Source organism: Danio rerio, chromosome 2 (assembly GCF_049306965.1).
Source record: "Danio rerio strain Tuebingen ecotype United States chromosome 2, GRCz12tu, whole genome shotgun sequence".
In the NCBI taxonomy this organism is placed as follows: Eukaryota; Metazoa; Chordata; class Actinopteri; order Cypriniformes; family Danionidae; genus Danio; species Danio rerio.
This window is the reverse complement of record NC_133177.1, coordinates 25,078,455-25,104,204: the sequence shown is the minus strand read 5'-3', so window position 1 is coordinate 25,104,204 and position 25,750 is coordinate 25,078,455. Positions and strand designations below refer to the sequence as shown.

The 25,750-nt window shown below is 35.7% G+C and overlaps 1 protein-coding gene across 4 annotated transcripts in view; it reads right to left on the bottom strand.

Moving 5' to 3' along the window:
- The window catches only part of ca8 (carbonic anhydrase VIII), a 30,998-nt gene that overhangs the window by 3,884 nt on the left and 1,364 nt on the right, over nt 1–25,750 (bottom strand). The window contains exons 1-8 of one of the 4 annotated variants that reach the window (NM_001017571.2): nt 19,322–19,807; nt 15,173–15,364; nt 12,792–12,916; nt 12,076–12,171; nt 9,316–9,378; nt 9,194–9,242; nt 8,943–9,055; nt 5,556–5,725 (exon numbers count right to left, since the gene is read on the bottom strand). In NM_001017571.2, the coding sequence (NP_001017571.2) occupies nt 5,591–5,725; nt 8,943–9,055; nt 9,194–9,242; nt 9,316–9,378; nt 12,076–12,171; nt 12,792–12,916; nt 15,173–15,364; nt 19,322–19,394 (846 nt within the window). In that variant the 5' untranslated portion in view covers nt 19,395–19,807 and the 3' untranslated portion in view covers nt 5,556–5,590. Of the gene's footprint in view, nt 1–5,555; nt 5,726–8,942; nt 9,056–9,193; nt 9,243–9,315; nt 9,379–12,075; nt 12,172–12,791; nt 12,917–15,172; nt 15,365–19,321; nt 19,808–25,750 lie in introns of those variants that run through there. The other 3 variants (XM_073917086.1, XM_068224023.1, XM_073917087.1) reach the window with 3 other exon arrangements.

Sequence of the window (25,750 nt, the reverse complement as noted above, 5' to 3'; positions counted from 1 at the left end):
GATGAAAATAATTAGGGTTAGGATGAGTATTACAATTAACAAAAGGGTTACATTCCAACGTGCGGGATGGTAGGTATGACACGGCTCACTTTGCTTTGGTTTGGTTTGCATGTTTAGTCCAGTTTAGTAGCTGCTGCTTTAAGTGGGAGGGGTCATCACTATAGTTTCAGTGTCATACTGTCATGACATCATTGAAAACATGACATAAACAATTGCACAGCACAAATGAACCCAGAGAGAGGCAGAGGTAATGGAGCACATCATGGTTTTGCCAAGTATAATGCGATCCTGGATTAACATCTATGTTAACATAATTTGTGTTCAAAAATGTAATCCATATCCTAAACCCAACCATAACTGTAAATTATTCCCAAAATCAGAGGAGAATAATGGATGGATAGCAAATATGTAAAATTGCATAAACCTTATCGTAAGCCTAAACTTAACATAAACTGTAAACATATTCCTTAGTTCTGATTGGCTGATTGGAAAGTTTTTCCGATCTCAACATAGATGTTATTCCAGGAACATGCATACTTGGTGAAATCAGCTTGGCGGGTAACGGATGCAACAGACAGAGGTATGGAATACAATGTAAAAGCCTCAAAAGTGAACCAAACCATAGCATGCACTGTAAAAATACATTTAGTAGCATGTCAGTTTGATTATATATTGTGCCCACTATATGAACTTAATGGAAAACATGCAACAAAGACACTGTAATAAACGGGAAATCAAGGCATGACTGATAACGTGTTTCTGTCTGTGTGTTGGTGCTGTATTGTTTGTGTACATCTGAGGGTGGACGCAGGGGATTATACTCTTTATATAATATAGCATAATTACACAGGGAAAAAAGTTCATATTTTTTCATATTTATATGATTGCTATATGATATTATGAAGAAAAAACCTAAAACTAAATTGTGATATGGGATTGTAATGAGGTCATGACTTGCCTGGAACTACTTTAGCTGTGCATGCTGGAGAACCTTGGAATGCTCGTCAGCCAATCAGAATCAAGCATTTTACAACCCCAAAACATAAACTAGAACAAAGATCTTATCAGTTGTTTAGCTTGGTTTGTGGTCATAACCACATGCATGGCAGACAATTTCAGGGGTCTTATGATAACAATGACACTTCTCTCATATCACTTACTTGATCATTTAAACAGCCATCAATACTTAAGTGAAGAAATCTCATTGGCTCTAATTTTAAGATGTTTGAGAAATGCACTGGAATTGTGCCAAGGGCATCTGAGCAGAAATAAAACTATTATAATGATGTGCTGCAAGATAGCTTTTTATTATTTAATTCTATATTATTTTATTTATTTATTTATTTATTTATTTATTTATTTATTTATTTATTTATAATTTCATTATTTATATTTGCTCAGACATTTTTAGAGTCAGCTATAAACCTATAGACTACATAACCTCCCACACGTGAACACAGCAAATCCACGCACCGGAAGAATGCTAAAATAGACAAACATTGTGCAGTGTGTGTGTTATGCACAAACAAATGCATTCATAAATGCAACCTATTCAGTGGCTATCACATATTGTTCATTAAAGCACTTATCCCTTTCATAAGAACTATACATTCATAAAGCATAAATAAAGCTTGAATTAATTAAAAAAAACATAAATTAATGTAATGTTGTTATAAATGTATAATCTCTTTCCATTACTACATGACATGTAGTTAGCATTACTACATGTTTGTAACATTTTTATATTTTTCTGGGAGCTGAAAATGTGTTTAAAATGAGACTTGATTTAGTGTTTGGAAGAAGAAGAACGCATGGACCCTCAAATCTGATGCCGACAATACATTTGTGATTCGTGAGGCAGTCATGTGACCGTTAGATATCCATTACACCTGAACAATATCTCCCTGTGTCTCCATCAGCCTGTCATGCATGTGCTCTCTGTTGCCTAGCACAGAGGAAGTAGTGTGTTCGTTCTATGTGTGTGTGTGTGTGTGTGTGTGTGTGTGTGTGTGTGTGTGTGTGAGAGAGAGAGAGAGAGAGAGCGAGAGAGTAAGAGAGAGAGACTGAAAGAAAGAGGTGTGGGGTTAAAGACAGGTGAGAGTGATGGAAAGTGTATGTATGTGTGATAATAATGTGAGCTAAAAATACATGTGGTGGAAAGGTAAGCAGTTTTAACATCACTAATTTGCTTAGTTATACCTATAGGAAATCCTTAAATTTCAACTAGTGAATAGATTGCCTAATCTGTTGCCCAACATCAGTTTTACTGATTTATAGTGCATAGTACTGATCTAATTTGCATCCTTATTCTGCTTTATCGGCAGTTTATGGTCATGTATGGTTTGAGGACAAATGTTACTTGACCTAGTTGAGTAGGAAGTGGGAAATGATGCTTACTCCACTTTTGAAGGGGTTTTGTTTATTTTGGTGTTTGTACCTCCCGGATTCATGTTCTATGAATCAAATCTGTAGTCAAAAGTGACTCTAGGCCAAAGCATACTTCCTGTTAATGTATAATTATGTAGTGACTTTACTTGGAGGGGCACATCATCATTACCTATTCTTAACTACTCATGAACTCCTTGTGCATGTCCAACTAGTGAGTTTACACTGAATAACAATAGAAAAGTGTTCTGTCAACATCAACATGAACAGGAGTTCATGATTAGTTAAGGATGAGTTAATATAGTGATGTGCCCCTCCAAGTAAAGTCATGACATAACTATACATTAACAGCTCATGCGTTCATCTTGGTTACATTTAGCTTAAACTTAAAATGTTAATTAATACATTAATTAACAAACAATCCTGTACTAACAAGTAATTAAGGTAGTCGTTATTTACACATGAACTCATGTGACTCATGTTGTAATTAAAGTTAATTCATGATTAGTGCATACCTTAACTCATCATTAATTTATAATAAAGTAATGTTTAGTTTACATAATAATACATCATTATTCATGTACTGTTATTGTAAAGTGTTACCCATACTTTTTAACGGCAGTTAAGTACGTTTTAATTCAAATGCAGTACCTACTGTGTAGTAGGCGGTTTCGGACACAGCCATAAACTTTCAGTCATTTATACCCACACACTGAATCCCAATTCACATACTATCTGTCCTAAATAGTATTTGAAAATAGAATTGGTATGTCCCAAATCTTAGTAGACTATGTTGAAAAGGGTATGTCAAAGGTTCCTGGATGGTTTCCTATTTCCAGTAAAAAAGTTTAGTGTAGAAGTGTCCATACTCTAACCGCTGATACTGCTCACAATACATTGCGCGTTGGGCATGAATTCGATTAGAACTACAAATGCAGGTGAAAAGTGTAAATAAACTACAAGCGAGGTGGACACGCAAGACCAACAGCCAACAAAGTGGCTTCGGTAAAGTTGTTAGAATGACTGTTAATAACCAACAACAACACTGAACATATATAAACACGTATTTGGACATTAACGACTGAATGCATAATCATCCAAAGACGTGAGGAGTTTTCCTTGCATGACAGACTGTTGAATGGGAGATTATCCTGCTGCTGCTTCTCCAATAAGGTAAAGAATTAAATATGACAGAAATGTGGATGATGTGTGTATGATTGACAGGGCTCTTTACTAATCAAAACAAAGATCCGTTAATGAGGAAGTAGTATGTCCCAAAGCTTGCATACTCTTCTGTTATACACTCAAAAGTATATATTTTTCCTTCACAAAAGAAGTACATACTTTTAGTGCGTAGTATAAGTATGTGAATTGGGACGCAGCAATAGTTTATACAAAGTTCATCGTAGACTCAAATCAAAAGTGTACAGACACAGGTTTACTCTACAATGAACCCTTTTTTTCCACTAATTCGAGGTGATTTCTGAAACCTACTTTTGTGGTTTTTCGCCCAAACAAGTGCAAAACTTTTCTTTGGACACTGAATATCAACAATTATCCAAAAATGTTACAGTACACAAAAAAGTACATAAAAAACTTGTTACTAAAACCAGAAAGATTGAACAGAGGCGCTACATTTTTAACAGTTAAAGAATTCATAACGAAGACGGCAACAGTTAAATACTGGGTTAAAATAAATCTCATATTTAATAATAGAGATTATTGAAAGACATATCTTTCAACAAAATCTTACATCAAGACAAAATCTTCATCAAATGACAGAAAACATGGCTCTCCATCTTTAAGTTCACAACCTTTACAGGAAAAGGCACATGTTTTGGCTAATTCGTCATCTCGATCCATGCTAACACAATGCTTCACATTTACATGACCCTATTAACTTCCCCAACAGTCAAAGGCTGTTCAACATATTCATCATCTGCATAATTTTCATCCACACTACATTGCACTACCCTACACAGTATTAAATCTTTCTGAAGCGATCGGCTAGCTTCTCTACATAGAGAGCTGCTATATCTGACAAGAGGATGGCTGGATCAATTGCATGCCTGTCAGTTTGAATCGTGGCTTCCCTTTGACAAATGCGTTTATTTCAATGTTTCTGTACATTTATAAGCTTTTTGATCAGTATTATACAACGTTTAACACCAAACTGACATTTTACGGGACACCCAGAGGGTTGAGAAAGTGACGAGCGGAGTTGAGATTAGCAATGTTCATTTCCAGCTAGGTTAGTAAAATATTGTCCTTTTAAATAGTCATTTCAATATCTTTACTTTAAAAAAAATTAGATTTTTCATATTATCAGCCTGCTTTTAAAGGGGTGGTCCACTGTGTATTTTAAGGCTTGGTACTGTGTAAACAGTAGTTGAATCAGACAGAAAATAAAGAGCATACAGCTGAACCTCATGCCTGCTCTCTAAAATAAAATCTGGCAAGCGTCTTTCACATAGATTCGGAATAAGTAATACGAAACGTTCACATATCTTGAGGATTTTAAACTTACCTAAGCCCCAAACCTATGTAGACATCTGAGAATTTAACAGATTGAATCATTGCACAGTTAACTGAAGTGTAGTACAGAAACAGTAGTGCTAAAGTAACACTATTTGATTGCTCTGATGACATCATAGGACTCTTTTAGGAGCACTGCATCATCATGGCCTAAATTAGCCAGCTCGAAGTGTCATTTCAAAATGAGTAATATGCAGGCAGACCCAGGTGTCCCCTGGAGAGTCCCCGAAATAGACAGATCTTTACACAATGCTGCAGAAAGTCCTAGATCAGTAGGAATTGGGTTACTGTTTTGCTGGAACCCTTGAGGCAGTCTTTTGTGTATTGATGCTAATGTTGCTAAGAAAGCTTGGCCTATTTCCATTAAGCTACTACTGCATACTAAGCAAGAGATTTTGGTCAGATTCATGATCATATGGGGAGGAAGTCTTGAATTTTAGTTCATTTTATGAGTAGTTTGTAAATCCGGCTGGGCTCTGTACACAGCTCAGACAATGGGACACTCAATCAGCTAATGTGAGAAGCCTAATCTAGCTTCTTCTTTACAGAGATCAGCCAAAGCCAAACATAAGCCATCACATTATGCTCAAATAAGGCTGCTCCGCTTGAGTAAACAAAGACTCCTGTAAATTTACCCATGGCAGATTAAAATGGTCCCGCTGCGGGGGTGTTACTGGAAGGCTGCCCTGACCACCCTGTCACTCAGTGGTTGGGTCGGTCTAAAGTTGTCCCCCAGCATCCCATCATTGCCTTCTGGAAGCTCTGCTCCTTTAACATGGGACCTAAGGCGACGAAACTCTTCAATCTAGGTGAAAAAAAAAACGTGTTATGCTTTTAGCAGATGCATTTATACAAAAATAAAGACAAAAGCAATGATAGCAATGAGGGTCTCTAATCAGACCTCATGTTTATATAGAGCAGGCTAAATTATAGGAGCACCAAAAATATTTTTTTTCCACTGTTGGCACTGACAAATCAATTGAGTGATTTTAACCGGCCATAAGTCTCACTCATTTGAAATTGATTTATTTAAGAAGATAATGCATTAATTAAAATATTAATAATAAATAAAGTTATACAGTGTTTCATGCACTATGTTCAGTATATTCATCCTTAACTGCAGACTCTAAGCTATATTGTCCAGTGTCATTTTAAAATAGCATGTATTACTTTGGGCGACGCAGTGGCGGAGTGGATAGCACGTTCGCCTCACAGAAAGAAGATCGCTGGTTGGTTGCTGGTTTGAGCCTCGGCTTAGTTGGCGTTTCTGTGTGGATTTTTTTTCTGTGTGGATACACTATGGACAATTTAGCCTACCCAATTCACCTGTACTGCATGTCTTTGGACTGTGGGGGAAACCGGAGCACCGGGAGGAAACCCACATGAACGCAGGGAGAACATGCAAACTCCACACAGAAACGCCAACTGAGCCGAGCCTCGAACCAGCGACCTTCCTACTGTGAGGCGACAGCACTACCTACTGTACCACTGCTTCGCCCATCAAGAAATTCTTTATGTTTTAATTTACAGTTGAAGTTAGAATTATTAGCCCCCTTCGAATGTTTTTCTTCTTTTTAAAATATTTTCCAAATGATGTTTAACAGAGCAAGGAAATAAAAATAAAAAAAGTCTAATTAGTTTTAATATGGTTAGAATAAAAGCAGTTTTTAATTTTTTAAACACCATTTTAGGGTACAAAATTATTAGCCCCTTTAAGCTTAATTTTTCCTCGATAATCTACAGAACAAACCATCGATATACAATAACTTGCCTAATTACCCTAACCTGCCTAGTTAACCTAATTAACCTAGTTAAGTCTTTAAATGTCACTTTAAGCTGTATAGAAGTGTCTTGAAAACTATCTAGTCAAATATTATTTACTGTCATCATGGCAAAAATAAAATTAATTAGTTATTAGAGCTGAGATATTAAATTATTATGTTTAGAAATGTGTTGGAAAAATCTGCTTTCCATTAAACAGAAATTAGGGAAAAAAATAAACAACCAGTCTAATAACTCAGGGGGGGCTAATAATTCTGACTTCAACTGTAAGTACTTAAATGTATATTATTTAAAGGTTCATGTAATGTATAATTTGCAACTGTGTATACATTTTCAATTAGTAAAAGTTAATAGGAGATGGATTGGTCTGAAAAATACACATCTCTGATATCAGCAAATCTATGACTATGTTTCATACTATTCATTGTAAATGACCTATTAGGCAGTGAGTAACTCTGTTCAGTTTATTATTTGCACTTTTTTGGTCAATTTTAGTGTGAGTGTTGAATTTGAACCCTAGGTGTGAGCTTTTCCAGAAACATGAGAAAACTAAATTTTTATATTTTTACTTTTCTCTCTCTATAATGCTATTATTATTACTCTGTTGTCTGTTATCATAACTACCTTTTTCCATAGTATGGTGTATTTGTTTTTAACGTGATAACATAGGCTGAGTCATTTCAGCATTCTGTACAAATTCAATCTGGGAAAACCATATCCATTAATCAAAGAAGGAAACTATTTATATAGAAAATGTTATTACAGTCATCGAACACAGGCAAGACCCTGACTAGCTTTCAAGTCTGACCTTTCCATAATATTCAGTATATGACTGGCCTTTACTTGAAAGTATTGTGCTCTGCCAGTCACTGAGATCAAAGATGCAGATAAATGCCATATATTGTTCTTTACCGTTACATTACTGTGGTAAACCCCATTCTGTGTAAGACACGTCAAAGTCGGGTTCTGATTTCCCCTTCTGTGTACTCGAAAGAACTAGTTAGATAGGACAATAGGACCATCATATATGCAGTGTGTATACCGACAGAGAGAGAGAGAGAGTGAGAGAGAATTTAGCAGAGTCATAGACTTTTGGTAATGTCAGAGACACGTATATTCAGATGAAACCATCTTCAATTAAGATTTACAAATAGAAAATGTAGACACATTTATTCATTCATTCATTTTCTTTTCAGCTTAGTCCCTTTATTAATCTGGGGTCACCACAGCGGAATGAACCGCCAACTTATCCAGCACATGTTTTACGCAGCGGATGCCCTTCCAGCTGCAATCCATCTCTGGAAAACATCCATACATCAAACTGGCAATTCTTTGCATGGAAGTTGGTTGCTATAACATGGAGACTAAAGACCATGGCGTCTAGCATCTGTTGCTAGAGCACCTTTAGAGGTCAGGAGTGAGGTTTACATGTATAGCACTTCTCTAGCTGGCCTCCGTTACACTTACCCCCTAAACCTCACTCCCATCCTATGCTATGTGTTACCCACCAGTCCTACAGCTTCCAACCCAGTCTGAGCTGAGATTGAACCAGCGATTCCTCGCATCGGAGTCAGTTGCTCTAACAAGGAGGCTAAAGACTATGACCTCTAGTGTCTATCACTAGGTTTACCTGCATAGCACCTCACTAAAAATGATGAGTCACTAACTTCATCTTTTTTTTCTTTATTAGATTCACTTTTACTGAATTGTATCTTAAATATTCAATACGGTGTAACATAGCAAAAATGAAGAAAAACAACTCTTTATAATGTACAAATATCATGAGCGTGACTTATCTTTACTGTTGGACACTTATATCTTCATATAGTGCTATTTGTTTTACATGAAATTAGCAATAATATTTTTCTCAGTAACATGATGAATTTGTTAGATTTGTTTTAATAAAAGGGGAGTCACACCAAAGGACAACAAAACATTTAACTTTTTAAACAATTTTATAATGGTTCCAAAAAGTTAAATATGTGAGAAATTCTGAGACAAACACTTAACATGTGCATGTCATGGGCTTCAAAGGAGGTCACATGATCTTAAATGAGGTCCTACAACTAAACAAACAATATTTTCAGTGGAATGCCAAAGATTTGGCTCAAAAATGTACAAATTTTCAAGTTTTCATGCAAGAAAATGATCGCAGTACTAATTACATTCATTTTTTTCAAGTGTGACAGTGAAAATGCAAAGTCAAGTCAACAACCCAATAATATTTGTATAGGCATCACCTGCATCTGAGAGATGGTCAAAGGGTAACGGTACAGAATCCAGGTGACGTTCTCACTACAGGGCGGGGTGGTTAAAGAGCCCTCATACACCCAGTAATCTCTTAATAGAGGATCTGAGTGTGTAAACATAGCAACAGAGGCAGTCAGATACAAACTGATAAACTTTAACTAGTCAGAAAACATCAAGAACAAAAACATGCAAAAAGATGCTAATACCACTATCATGGATTATTAATGAAGAAATCATTTACCAGGGAGTAATGTGTTGGGATTAAAACATGGAATTATTTTAGTCTTCCCCTGTACAAACAAAAGAAACATTTTAGGTCACAAGGGGATGTGTTGTGTTTACTAAAGCTGCTCTTCTGCTTGCCTTATACTGCAGGTCCTGCAGGACGTCTGTGATGGCCTTCAGACCAAGATGTTCCTTCCCAACCTGAAAAGGGTAAATTAGAGCAGCCGTGTCAGCTGAGCAGGACATATGGTCAGTTCAGTTTCTCCTAGAAACAGTATTTGTTTCCATAAATTCAAACATTAAACAGGATTTTTACTTCCCATCAACAGAATGATTCATAACAGTGTGCAAAGTGTGTTTTGTTAAGTTTTTGACTTTTCTAAAGCATAAAAATAATATGTTTGCAGATATTTGACAAACATGCTAAGTGAACGTTCTAGCTTATCTGAAAAACAATGCTAAAGTCAGAAATTCGGCTTTGAAAATGTGCATTTTGTGCCTGTCTTTGTTTGGAGCAATCACTCGCTTTTTTAAATGTCTAATATTCTTGTTTAATCCCGCCCCTTTCCGCAGTGCCGCACGTCAGAATATCGCATGCTCAAACTCTAATGTGACCGCAGCTTCACAGTACAGCACTGTGAAAAGGGGCAGGATTAGATGAGTAGACATTTAAAAAAAAAAAAAAGCTAGCGATTGGTCCATGTTTTAAATTCCTGTCCAGAGAGGTCATGTTTTGATCTTGGATTGGTCTCACCCAATCATGTGATGAGATTTCGCAGGTCCGAGTTCACCAAGCTTGAACTTTCAAATGCAGCGAACTGCGAAACTTGTCGCACAAGCTTGTGTTCCGTTCCGCTCTGACGCATTTATGTGCGTATGAATGGAAGTCTATGGGGAGAAAAGTGCAGTGTGACCGCTGCTTTACTAGGCTTCTAGAAACATCCTTGCAGATGTTTTGAGACAAGTTGGAGCTAAAATCTGCCGGACGCAGACCCTCCAGGACCAAGGCTGTTTCTCAATTCCAAGAACGCAGAGAACGGACTTGTGTTCTTGTGGAGACCGGTCTTGCCAGGTGTCCTCGGAAGAACGAACTCAGGAGACCGTGAGGGAAGAGAACGCGTCCTTTGAAAATTGAAATGCTGCGTTCTTCCTGATGGTCACATGACCTTCACGTGTTTTAAATGGTAAATTATTTAAACATTACAGCCTTCATACAACGATTTCATACAACGATGCGTTCTTCAGCGGTCTTGTGTCCTCGTGCAACGTCATCATCAGCTGCCTAAGTTTAGTTCCAATACTCAAGACCGCAAGTACGGAGGACGCGTGAAACTTCCCGGATGTGATCATGATTTCGAGGACGCTCTGATGCAGACTTGAGCACCGAACTCTCTCTGGAAGTCCCAGAAGTCATTGCGAATGGAGGTATGAAGCGCAGCATTTAATTTAGATTTATTATTAAAGTTCAGAGATATCACTTATTTACCTCAGGAGTTTTCCTAAATGAAACTGTGAAAATAAACATTAACGTGAATATCTTAAAAAAGGAATAAACACATTAAGGGTGTTTGTTTGCTGAAATTCGTTTCAAAAAATTTTTTTATTTATATTGTGCAGAGTATATTTATAATGTTTTTATGCAAAGTATATATTTTGAAGAAAAGGGAAAACAATAAATCGTTGTATGAGTGCTGTAATGTTTAAATGATTTCCATTTAAAATGCGTGAAGGTCACGTGACCATCAGGAAGAACGCAGCATCCCATTTCCCAAAGGACGCATTCTCTGTCCTCGCGGTCTCCTGAGTTCATTCTTCCGAGGACACCTGGCAAGACCGGTCTCCACAAGAACGCTTCGTTGGATCCAAATGCAATTTTTAATGAAAAAAGATTATTCGTGCAGGCAAAAACAAATTAGGTCAAAAAACAAGAACTCAGGTATCATGAAGGGCATCGAAAAATGCAAAAACAAAGCGATGATCAAAGTACAAAAAGTTACGAAACAATCATCAAAACATAACTAGACAAACTAAACAGGACGACACTCACTGAAACCATACAGGTACTGACAAACAAAGATTCCACATTGACTGGTGTGTGCAATGTGTATAAATAGTCCAAACAAATTGATGATGACGATATTCAGCTGTGTGTGATTAATGGTGACTGGTTTGTGCAAAGGCATGCTGGAATATGTAGTTCATGAATGTCATGTGTAGTATGCCAGCAATCTTTCAGGAACAGATTGCTGGTTATGTAACAAATGCAAGTTCGTTCTCTGCGTTCTTGGAATTGAGAAACAGACTAGGAATCTAATTTAAGCTCTATGTTCCAAACCATTAGATGAAATTAAATTCTAATTTTGCCATGCATTCCTTTGGCACATGCTAAATTTGGTGTGTATGTACACCTGAGTATTGAGGGACATTTAGGACCATCCGGCCATTTTTGATGTCTCTATGACTTACAATTTTGGTCAGACACTCACAGGTCAGAAAACAAACACTAATTTGAAAATCAGAACAAATACAATAAAGTTTCAAAAATCTGGTAATCAAAGAGCACCGTTTACATGCTAGACTCTTAATAAGAGTATATCTTAATCATATTAAAATCTAATTATTAGTGTCCATGTAAACATACTCATTGTTTGAACTTCTACATTTCCATGTCATTCAACATGGTTCCTTACAACATGCCTCAGTTCTGAGACCTGGGGCTTAAAGCAAATCTCACTTCCTTCTTGTAATTACAACTCATAAAAATACAACCGGACATGACTTGAACACACCAATACAAATCACCAGTGACCATTTCATCTTTTTATATTTAGACCATGATTAACAGTTTTTTTATAGCTTGTTTTTTTACATATCTGCTCAGGCCATTCAGTGTGATACCTGCACAAACAGGGCGATGATGAGAATGCCTCTTTTCTTGCCCATGGCCTCCTCCACGCTGTTGAATAATGTAGAGTTCCAGTGTATTAGATGAAGCTGTGAAAGATATTGATTACTCATTGAGAGATTTGCACTGAAACTGAACTCTGAAATTAACATATGCAAAATTATGAAGGTATTGATTATCTACATCCTGCTAAAGGACTGGTTTGACTCGAAGTTGTGCCAACAGCTTAAGGAAACGTGACATGGTAACTGGTTGACAAACATGGTAACACATTGAAAACGGGCTCTTATCTTTTTCATTGTGTACAGAAGATCAGGATTAGGAGAGCAGGTGCCAGGGGCAGGTGATGGGAATAGATCGCTTGATGGCAAATCCCATATCAGAGTGTGTGCTGTTACTGTTTTTGACAAGGATTGAAGTGCATTTGTAGCTAAAAATCAGACATGCAGTAGCAGACATGCAGTCCAATTTTGTGGTAACATGCAAATCAGGAAACGAGGCTCATTGTATCAAGGATATACAATTGTTTCAAGTTTTGCAGCACATTTTCAGCATGCTGTTTGCTTATGCAGTGTGAAAATTGGTGGCGTGTAAATAGGGCTCTCTAAATGAATATGTGCTTTGGTGTGTAGTGTGAAACTAGATTGTTTTAGAGATCAGGATGGATAAGTGACTGATGAGGTGACAGAAATAGCGGAGTGACACTGACCTCCATTGGAAAAGCCTTGAAGTTGACAGTGTGTTCAGATCCTCTCTGGTTTTCTTTGCCCCAGTGAAAGCGCACCTCGCTCAGCTCATACTCATGGTCACTGGGGAGAGGACCTCCAGTAACAACTGACATTACATACAGAGAAAAGACAGAAAACAAGCTCAATACACAGGCAGCATATATGGTTTCCCACACACAGCAGATTTATGTCTTTTAACCATTCTGTATAATAAAACTATATAAGGCTATTAGAGTAAAATAAAGTCAAATCATTTCATTTACTTGACACTTCCTTTATGAGAATGAGTAAGACTATTTTAAAGTTATTGCTTATTTCTAGTACTCTTCAATTGGATGCCCAATATAGACAAGATGATATTATACATCAGGGTCTCAATGAAAAGTCTAGCTGCATCTGAAATCGCATACTTCCATATTATATAGTATGCTTTAAACAGGATAAGAGCCGAATAGTATGTCCGAATTCATAGCATTCAAAAAACAGTATGTAAGGAGTACCCAGAATGACCTACTACAAGCTCATCACACACACAAAAAGTGAAAAGAATGAGGAGGCATGTGGACATCTTCACAACGCCGGGCTTCACTAGTGGGCTTCACAATGCCGACTCGCTTCAGCAGACAACGCAGAGAGCCCGCATTGTGAACTTGTAGTGGTCTCATCCAAACGGATTTATCGGTGTTGAAACAACATCTAAATCAAGTAATTTTAACATGTCATAGTCAAATTTATGCATATAAAAATATAATTTCCCAACAACAAAAGTGTGGCTAGTGAAACTGACAAGTGGCTAGTAATGTTGGAAATCTACTAGCCACAGTGGCTGCTGATCAAAAAAGTTAATGTCAAGCCCTGCCTATAGGTATAGCTGCATCCTTTACATTTAAGAGTTCAGCTTCAAATTGACTGAGGTCATAAGGCAGTCCAGCAAAGAAAAATGTTTTGCACACATTTTTTTCTCTTCCTGGGACATTACTTTTACATTTAATACTGATCATTTTCGCTGTTGCCTCTTCTGAAAATGGGATATTGTGAGCATCTTCATCTGGGCATGGTTTGCTGTCTATTTACAAAACCTGGTGGGTGAAGTTTAGATAGCTAGCTATTAAGGCACATAAATACATGCAGACTGTTTATAACAAAGTGTTACAGCATAAACATAACCAAAATTTTTTTTGAGAATTTTGAAAATTTCATCTTCTTATCACCTTTAATAAATAATAGCATAACATAATCATAACATAATAAAAATAAAACGTTTTAAATTTCTATTTAAAAAATCTTTAATGTTTTTTTCATTAAAAAGAAATCATTCATTCATTTTTCTTTAGCTTAGTCTCTGATTATCAGAGGTCGCCACAGCAGAATGAACCGCCAACTATTCCAGTATATGTTTTACACAGCCATTCATTCCAGCCGCAACCCAGTCCTGTGAAACACCCATACATTCTCACATTCACACACACTCATACACTAAGGCCAGTTTTGTTAACCCAATTCACCTATAGCGCATGTCTTTGGGGGAAACAAGAGCACCCAAAGGAAACCTACGCCAACACAGAAAGAACATGCAAACTCCACACAGAAATGCCAACTGGTCCAGCCGGTACTCAAAAAGTCCAGTGAGCTTTTTGCTGTAAGGTGACAGTGCTAACCACAGAGCCACCATGCCGTCCTTAAAAAGAACTGTCTCTGAAAAAATACTCTATCAAACTTAATCTTATTCCTGGCCTCTTTTACCTTGTATCATCTGAAATTGAGATTTATACATCATCTAAAGTCTGAATAAACAAGCCTCCACTGATAATATTGACAATATGTGGACAAGAAAAAAAATGGAAATTCAAAATTTGAGTGTTAAAAAAAAATCACATTTAAAGTGTCCAAGTTTACAAAGGAAATGTATAAAATATCTTAATGGAACACAATCATACTTAATATCCTAATGACTTTTGGCATAAAAAAATTAATCGATTTGAACTATATAATGCATAATTACGCACACGCGCATACACTAAGATATTTTTTCATGGAACATAAATGCTAAACGTGTATTATTTTGGGTGCAATATTACTCATCAACCTTCAAAAATAAAACAAACTAAACAATAACAACATTTAAGATATTTCAATGCAATCATTCATCACTATCTTCACTCTCAAAGTCAAGCATAAGCTATGCATGGGCTGCTTTTATAGCCCTTTTTTCATTTTTCTGATCATGGTCAACTGTTTCTGGCATTCCAGTGTGAAACTACTGACACCTAAGAGTGTTGAACAACATGAGGGTGAGAAAATAGAGTCACTCAACTGCTCTCTAACATTCAAAAACACACACATAGGTTTCAGCATGTCATACCAGATTTGGATTTCAGCATGATCCTCACAGTGTGACCATCATTAATGACTTCACAGTCGCGGCAGACCACATAGTTTGGGTTGAGCCCCACGTCCAGCAGCTGCGGGTCATAGCGAGCCTCGCGTGAGTTGAGGTTTATAGGGGACTGGTACTCTCCATTGGCCTCAGGAAACAGAAGACCCCATTCAACACCTGGATTCATTTATAAAAACCCAAAACCAGTCATTCAATCAGCTCTTCAATGATGATGATGATAATATTTGATTAAGAAGCAGCAATCAAAGAATGTTTATCTTGCTTGTAAACGTATGATAAGAGTGTCCTTGCTATGCTGCTCAACCTTGAATCGAACTTTTGAATAGTGTTACTGAGTGTCGGTTCAGTTGTGTGTAGCTATATGAAATATTTGGTGTTGCTAACAGAGGTTCATTTCTTCATCCGTGTTAAAACTAAAAGCAGGCTGCCAGAGCTCCAGTGCCTCAAAGTCATTACTGAGGGCTCCAGCAGGAATAGCAGACACAGGGGGATACAGGATGTGCTCATTTTTTTTTTCTTCACTGCTTTTCTTTCTCTCCATCTGTATGTATTGCACTGTCTTCCTGTCCTCGCATGTGTGTGCATTGTTATCTGAAAGCTCACTATGTGAAGAAAACTTTACAAAACTACCAATATTAGAGAAAATACATGGCCCAAAAATGTTTTAGTTTAAAACAAGTGCTTTAACTTTTTCATTTTACTGAATTAACTTTTTGATGCTGTTTGGAAAATAGAATGACTTGAAACGTAACTTACTTAGATCACTTTACTTTAGATTTACATCTTCTTTTGTTTTCACAGTTTTAAAATTAAAAACTACTGGAAAATGTTTTTTTTTTTTTTGGGGGGGGGGATCTGAAAGTACTGGCTTTATATGGTGGTTTATTCTACTGTGATGTCTAATGATGAAGGAAGGAAAGTAAACGTGATGATTTTTTTTATTTCATCTTTTTAATCCACATCTGTAATAATCTTCCAAGTGACATCTTCAAAAAAAAAAGGCCTAACAAAAACCTGTGTTCCAAAGTAAAGAAGTATTTACAACAGTCTGTTTTAATTTTAAGATCTGCTCAAAAGTGGTTAATATTATATAATGGATTACTGATTAACTACAGAATGAATGTAATAAATAAAAATTGAAATACAGTAAACTGTTAAATGTGCAATAAATACAGTAAACGAAATATGTACACTAAAGTATTCAACATTTAAGTTTTATTTTTCAGATCTATATTCAGATAATGGTTAAAATTATATAAATGGACAACAAAATAACTGCAGAATAAATATAATTGATTAAATTGATAACAATTCTCTAAAATAATAATAACAACACATTTAAACACAGTAAACTGTTATATGTGCACTTAATACAGTAAACTAAATATGTGCACTAAAGTGTTCAACATTTACAACGGTTTAAGCTTTTACTTTTTAGATCTATGCTCAGATAATAGCTAATATTATATAAATAGATTACAGAATAACTACAGAATAAATTTAAATGATTAAATTAATAAAAACGCTATAAAATAATAATAATAATAAAATACATTGAAATACAGTAAACTGTTATATAGTTGAAGTCAGAATTATTAGCTCTCCTTAGAATTTTTGCTAATTTTTAAATATTTCCCAAATGATGTTTAACAGAGCAATGAATTTTCACAGTATGTCTGATCATTTTTTTTCCTTCTGGAGAAAGTCATTTGTTTCATTTCGGGTAAAATAAAAGTAGTTTAATTTGTGTTAAAACCATTTAAAGGTAAGAATTATTAGCCCCTTTAAGCTATATTTTTTGATAGTCTACAGAACAAACCATCATTATACAGTTCATTGCCCAATTACCCTAACCTGCCTAATTAACCTAGTTAAACCTTTAAATATCACTTCAAGCTGTATAAAAGTGTCTTAACAAATATCTAGTAAAATATTATGTTCTGTCAAGCAAAGATAAAATAAATTATTAGAAATGAGTCATTAAAACTATTTTGTTTAGAAATGTGTTGAAAAAACAGAAATTGGGGGGAAAAATAAACGGGGCGCTAATAATTCTTTCAATTGTATGTGCACTAAAGACAGTAAACTAAATATGTGCACTAAAGTCTTTAACATTTCCAACAGTCTAAACTTTTATTTTTTAGATGCTCAGAAATTGGATAATATTACATAAATGGATAACAGAATAACCACAAAATAAATATAATTGATAATATTAATAAATATGCAATATAATAATAATAATAATAATAATAATAATAACATACATTTAAATACAGTAAACTGTTACATGTGCACTAAATACGGTAACTAAATATGTGCATTTACAACAGTTTCTCATCACACATTTACAGCAGTGCACAGAAAGTGGTTATATATATATATATATATATATATATATATATATATATATATATATATATATATATATATATATATATATATATATATATATATATATATATATATGAGTAATATCACACGAGTAGCAGTGCGATATGGCTGTATATCGACACTGGTGAGAGACGTGTAATAGTGCGTTAGTGCCCCCACCAGTGCCGATATACAGCCGTATCGCACTGCTACGAGTGTGATATTGCGTTTTTACAACAGTTTGACGGCATAATTGTGTATATAAAAACAAAATCAAACATGGAGAGTCTCAAAAACCCTTTTGTATGAGGAACTACTTTCTTCTGGATTCAAATCATAAGCTGACAGTTAAACAGTTGAGTGTGCATCTTTTAAACTTTAGATCTGTAGTGTCTGTTTTTTGCTGGCTGTATGTGGGCGGATTAATACACAAAGGGTAAAGAGGCTGTAGAAGTTCTGATATTGCAGAATATCGCACGGCTATTAGCCAATCAGATTTGAGAACCAGACAGAACTGTTGTATAAATATATATATATATATATATATATATATATATATATATATATATAAAAGAGAGAGAGAGAGAGAGAGAGAGAGAGAGAGAGAGAGAGAGAGAGAGAGAGAGAGAGAGAGAGATAATGGCATAAATAAAGTAAATATAAATAACAAAAATAATAAAAATGCTTTGAAATAATGTACTGTTATATGTGCACTACATACAGCACACTACACATGTGCATTAAAGTATTCAATTTTTACAGCTTTTTAATTTTTATTTTTCAGATCTATGCTCAGATAATGGCTGATATTATATAAATGGATAACGGAATAACTACAAAATAAATATAATTGGTCACACTTTACAATAAGGCTCATTAGTTAATGTGAATTAATGCATTTACTAACATGAACAAACAATGAACAATACATTTACTACAGTATTTGTTCATGTTAGTTAACGTTAGTTAATGACAATACAGTAGTTCATTGTTAGTTTGTTACCTCATGGTGCATTACCTAATGTTAACAAGCATGGACTTGGATGTTAATAATGCATTAGTAAATGTTCAATTATGATTAATAAATGCTGTACATGTGTTGTTCATGATTAGTTCATGTTAGTAAATGCATTAACTAATGAACATTATTGTAAAGTGTTACCAAAAAACTTATATAATTAATAAAAAGGCTATAAAAATAATAATAACATAAATTTCAATACAGTAGACTGTAAAAAAAATCTTGCTCTACTAATTATAGCTAAGTTAATTTTAGTTAGTTAATAAATAAATTTTTCTAGTCATCTCAACTTACATAAATCAAACAAAAAATATTAAGTTAAAACATTTATATATTTGTAAAAACATTTATAGTCATTACTTTGTCATATCATTTTTTTAATGTACAATAGTTTCACTTAAATAAAATCTTTTTTTTTTTGACGACTACACAAACAGCGATAGAGTTAATCTGGTTACTAAATTTGTATTTCTGAAAATATGAAAAAAGGCCTTTTTTAACATAAAAACTGCTTATTAAATGACCATCAGTGTTACCTAATATGCTTTATGTATTTATGTATTCAGTAGGGTACAATATTCAACCACTTACACTTCTTTTCATTTAAGCCAAACTGAGACAGGTTTGTTTATAGACTAATTCCTGACCATGGGTGTAACAATAAAGTTTCATATTTCACAGAGAGCAGATTTAGGGACTAATTCTCTCAAAGTCCTTACCTTCTTCATATCCCCAGTCCAGCTCATCCTTTCCAGGGTAATTACCGCTCTCTTCAATAACATTATCAGCCATGGCAACTCAATCTTCTCTCCACGGCTCACGTTCTGTCCAGATGTCAAAAACTAATTCTTTCTGACCCTTCCTCCTCGTTTGCTCACCTCCCACCCATAAAACATGAAGAAACTGATGTATCACAATACAAATGGAAGTGATTGATCTCAATAGCTTCAAAGGCACACCAACCACACTGACTCAGGACAGAAACTAGTCGTCATTCCATTGAAAATAATGAGTTCTCCTCTCCTCTTGTCTGAGTGAAGAGCTCTCTGTCCTCCTCCCTGCAGCAGCTCCACAGCAAACCAAAAGTAAGTTCAGCAACTCACTCTCTCAACCCACATGCTCCCACACGAGCCGTCTGATTGGCTGCTCTTTGGCCTCTGATGTAGCACCATAGAAACAGTTGTGGTTTGCAGTCTGGCCACGGGACGCACAGTGCAAACGGGCCAGGAATGCAGTGATGTTGCTTTTGGAAAGATCCTCCCACAATGGAGGAAGTGGGTGTGGTTATAAAAAAAAACACCCACCGGGGAATGGGTGAAGAAGGAGAGAAGGTCTGTTATTGTTTGCCATGCACATTTACTGATAGGGTTTTGGAGGTAAGGATGCAAGGGGCCCACGCGGTGGCCGAGGATCATTGTGTTGCTCTAGTGTGTTCTTTATTGGGTTTGGAGTGAAAAGAGTTGGCTGAAGGTTTCTTGACTGACTTTAATCAGAGCTTTGATGGCCTTGTTGTTTGTGGCTGCAGTTAAATCTTATCAGTGTTAGTTCAACAGTGCTGAAAGTTGTTTTATATCAGCTGGATAGCAGTATCTTGTGATATCAAGAACAATTTGAACTTCTGTTTGATGGATGCTAGAAAGTCTGTGGAAGCTTGTATGGGTCACCCAATAAAAAAAACTTAAAGTATTTTTGATTTTTGATTTTCCTTTTTGAAGTTTGAAAAGGAAAAAGGGTGAGAATTAAAATGCAGAAAAGACAAAATAACGAAGTAACAAATTACCAAATGACAAAGTTGAAGATTTGAGGACAAAAGACAAAATTGCAATTGTGATGATAAACTCGCAATTCTGAGAGATTTGTGGGGGGGGGGGGGGGGGGGGGGGGGGGGGTATGGGGGGGTGCTTTCTGTACCACAGTTCTGACATTTTTCTCACAACCCTGTGTTTCTCTGCCAAATATAAACTAAGCTAACATTTCACTGTTGTGTGAAAATGTCAAAATTGTGAAATATAAACTTTAAAAAAGTCTGAATTGTGGGAAAAATGTGAGAACTAAAATTGTGAAACTATAAGTGGAAAAAGTCAAAGAACGTCTAATTCTGCTGAGTTAACTCATACATAATGAAGTTAAAGTGGTAGTTCACTCATAAATTAAATCTCACTCACTATTTAACCGCTCTCAAGTGGTTCCAAACTTTTATGAGTTTCTTTATTCTGTTGAACGCACAAAAAAAGATATTTTGAAGAAAGCTGAAAACCTGTGACTAACATAGTAAGAAAACCAAATACTTTGAAAGTCAATGATTACATGTTTCCAGCTTCCTTTAAAATATCTCCTTTTGTGTTTAACAGAAAAAAAGACACTCGTAAAGGTGTAAAACAAATAATTGAATAAAATAAAATAAAATAAAGACACTTGTCAAAATAGTAAAGAAGCTCGGTATTATAAGGGAAAAAAGTGTTGGAGAGATGTCTAATTTTGACAAAAACAAAACATAATTGTGATAAAAGTTGTTGTTATGGGCAATGGTTATAGGCAAATTTGCAAGAAAAAATATCTGAACTCTGAATTGTCAAATAATCTTCAAGTCAGGTAAAAAGTCAAAATTGTGAGATAAACCTGCAACTCTGAGAATAATGTTCGAGTTGGATAAATTGGGAAATATAAACACAGAACTGCTAAGATGAAACAGATTCCAGTCAGTCATCTAAGAAAAAATCCTGTTTCCTTTTTTGTTAGTTTGTCTATTCCATGTTGGAAATAAGCTTCAGTGAGAGTCTCATGAATGCACTGACTGTCCTAGATAAAAAAAAAGTAACAACCAAAGGCACTGAACTCTATTGCGTATTGCCATATATGCTATACTAAGAAACTAATTTGACCCTGATTGTCTAAAATTAAAGATAGCACATTACACAAAAGACAAATCACTATCTAATTAAGTAAAAGTAGGTTGATTTAATCCCCAAAGCTCAAGGATATAACGAGAGCTGTCACATGACCTAAGCATCTTTAATCGACATATTAAAAAATCTGAATTAGCATGCATCATAAACATGTATCAGACTGGTCTGCATTGTCTAGTGTAATGATTTGAATTATTATTTTGTTGAAACCTAAAGCTCTTGTGTAAACCCAGGTTTAGCAGATTACAGCACTGTCCTCTAGTGGACTATACAAGACATCACAATGTACGCACATTAAAACACCACACGTGGTTTGTTTAAAAAAAAAAACTAAGTAGAACAATGTGTTCATCTTAACTTATCTTTGAACTTGCTTATGGAAGGATTTGGGACAAATAAATCGATTGTATGCTTCTGTATACTGTACTCATACAAATTAACAAAATAGGTTGCCTCACAGCAAGAAAGTTGCTGGTTAGAGCCCGAGCTGGTCCAGTTGTCATTTCTGTGTGAAGTTTGCATGTTCTCCCTGTGTTCGCGTGAGCTTTCTCTGTGTGCTCTGGTTTCCCACACAGTCCAAAGACATGCGGTATAGGTGAACTGAATAAAGTAAATTGTCACAGTGGGTATATAATTGTCTCACAGCTAGAAGGTCGCTGGTTCGAGTCCAGGCTGGGTCAGTTGGCCCCTTGTTCTCGCTGTGTTTGCGTGGATTTCTTCAGGGAACTCCAGCTTCCCCCACAGTCCAAAGACATGCAGTATAGGTGAATCGAATGGGCTAAACTGGCCGTATAGTGTATGTGAGTGTGTGTATGGGTGTTTCACAGGGTTGCAGCTGAAATAGCAACCGCTGTGTAAAACATATGCTGGATAAATTGGCAGTTCATTCCGCTCTGGCGACAACTGATTAATAAACGGACTAAGCCGAAAAGATAATAAATGAATGAATGAATGACTATCTTTTAAAGAGATAATTCACCCAAAACTGAAAATTCTGTCATCATTTACTCACACTTTACCTGTTTGAGTTTCTTTCTTCTGTTGAACACAAAAGAAAACATTTCAAAGAAAGCTGGAAAGCTGGCTGTAACTATTGACTAGTGTATGCAAGGAACATTAAGGGTAGGTAAATAGTAACGTTTTTTTCTGTAAACTTTTCTTTTTTTGGTCTATGTGTCTCATTAGCTTGTTGCATATAATATAATCAAAATTAGAGAGTAAACTATAATACATTACTACTTAATCCTGTTTGAATGGATAAAAGCCCCCCTGAAATCAATATTATTTTTTTATGGTTTTATTATTAATACGTTAGCCTAAATGTTATCTATAGGCAGTGTTGGGGGTAGTGCATTATAAGTAACGCAAGTTATGTAATAATATTACTTTTCTAAGTAACGAATAAAGTAGTGAACTACTTAAAAAATAAGTAATAATATTTGAATTACTTTTTAACAATTTTTACACTAGTTAATTAATTCTATTTAAAAAATGTATTGCTGAATTCAAATTAACATTGAACATGCACTAAATGCGAGAATTTTCTCCCTGCAGAAACAAACAGAAACCAAGGTGACAGAGCCTTACATTTCTGTGTTGGAAGTATTCTCATTTTTCTTAATGCATGGAAGAAAAGTAAAAAAGGATTGTCTCAATGCTCATTTTACTTCACTAATAGGATAAAAAAAGTATAAAAGCATCAAAAACATTTATTTGAACTTTCATTAGTCTATATATATGGCATGTAGAGCTCTGGGCTCAGGAAGTACTCAGAAGATAACATTATCCAAATTATTAAGGTAAATAAAGGTTATACAGTTTGTTATTAATTGCAGAAAAAGGTAAGAAAGAGTAACGCAAAAGTAACGTGGTAATGCATTAAGTAATGCATTACTTTCCATTAAAAGTAACTAAGTAACGCAACTGGTCACTTTTTTGGGGAGTAACCCAGTTCATTTATTTATTTTATTTTCGGCTTAGTCCCTTTATTAATTAGGAGTCGACACTTATCCAGCATATGTTTTACGCAGCAGATGCCTATCCAGCCACATCGCAAATCTGGGAAACCACAGTTTAAACACACTCACATCCACTATACAGCCAGTTTAGCTTATTCAATTCACCTATACCGCATGTCTTTGGACTGTGGGGGAAATTGGAGTGCCCAGAAGAAATCCACAGGAAAATGGGGAGAACATGCAAACTTCACACAGTGAGGCCAACTGACCCAGATGGGACTCGAACCAGCTACCTTCTAGCTGTGAAGCAATAATGCTACCCACTGCACCACCGTGATGCCAGTAACTCAGTATTGTAATGCATTAATTTCAAAAGTAACTTTCCCAGCACTGTCTATAAGTGTGCTGCAAAGCAAAGAGAATTTTTAAATTAAAAGATATCTCCTTATGCAGCTTCTCATTTCAGCGTACCCAGATCAACAGTTTTTATGACATCAGAGTAGCTGCTCGTGAAATATTCTGACCAATCATGTCTCTTAACACACCTAACTAGCTCGTTAAAAGAGTGCACCGAGAAGTAAAAGTATTCAAATCGATGTGTTCCCTAAATGGAGTCACTGATCTCTACCCCTTGCAAACAAGAAATTGGCTAAACTGTTTACTTCAACTTGTAATTTTGCACTGCACTGTTGCAGCGTCTTCAGCCAAAACTTATTATAGAAGCGTGAAGGGTTACTTAACCGCAATCATCACGCTTGCATACAAATCACGTCTTGCAAGGTTAAACTTTGAATTACACCATGAAAGAATATCTTGTGATGTGTCCACTTCACAGAGCATATTGTTGAATAGAACAAAACCTCATGGTAAGAGAGCAGGGGTGCATCAGGACCGGGTTTGAGAACTGCTTATGTACAGGAAACACAGGGCCACATCATACACACTGCAAGTTTCATCCTGACACAGTTATCATTTTCACTACATTTACATATTCTCCGATTATTGGTGTTAATCTGGCACCTGGTGGTAAATTCCTGTAATGTCTGACAAACCATATGTAACTGGCTTCTTGCTGAGTCTTCCTGTTTTCATTGAGATTGAGAGATCTCAATCTCTGACTTCTGTGTCTGTCTAAGTACACCCATTTTCTGTCTAATGGATAGGCTTTAGACATAATCACTTAATAGAACACATTATTACTTATGTGATGAAATATGAGGATTTATGCACTGCTAAATAAATTCACATCTATCAATTCAGAAATGGAAAAAGAATAAAATCAGGGTTATGATGAATGCAGTACTAAGAACTTCTAGAGATGACTCAATATTTATTGAAACTATGTCACAAATGTCTAAAAAGGCCCCGGGGGAAGACCCAGGACATGCTGAAAGGACTATGTCTCATGGCTTGCCTGGAGATGCCTTGGCAAGAGCTGAAGAAAGTGTATGAGAGAGGAGTCTAGGGTTCCATGCTGAAACTGCTGCCCCTGGAACCCATAATTATATTATGTAACAATATAAATGAGCTTTAAATTCAATAGATAACGCTGCGATATATTTACATATAAGTTTAGATTCAGTTTGAGCCTATATAACTATTATCAACTTTAAATAGTTACTTACTTACACTGATAAAGTCAATTGCTTTATTAGTTGTCACCTTTTCCTTTTACTTCATGAATGTGTTTAAATAGCTTAATTGTCCTCAATCTCTCAGGAGATGTCAATCATAGTTTCAAGGCATTTGATTGGCTCTTTAATAATGATGTAACATTCATGTGCAGGCTTTTCCTGAACACAGAATCAAAGCTTGAATTCACTTCTAATGGGTTCCAAAACTGCAACAAAAAAGCACTTTTTGCTCCATTGACATGTTTTACCCCGCTGTACAACAGAATTGGACATGCTCAAAACCCAGTTTGACTGCGGCTTAAGTGTGTTGTAGCAGGGTTGGAATTTAACTCTGTAGGGCTCCAGTCTTCCAGTAACTGAGTTTGACTCCCTGGATTAGAGCATAGGTATGAGCCCTTCTGAAATGAATGCAGTGTGGGACACCAAATAACTTCCCTGCTCAAAGCATCCATCAGTTTTATCCCTCAAAATCCTTCAAAGGGTCCTTTGAAGTAGCCAGTTTTGAGCACTTCAATTTGGATAGAAACTATGGCAGCCATGATTGTTTTCTTTCTGAAGTGCCCTTTGGAGGGTGCTACAACCGTTTGGAATACACACAGAAAAGATTGATAATCAGCGTCATGGTACCAACCAGGCCTGACTGATTTGGT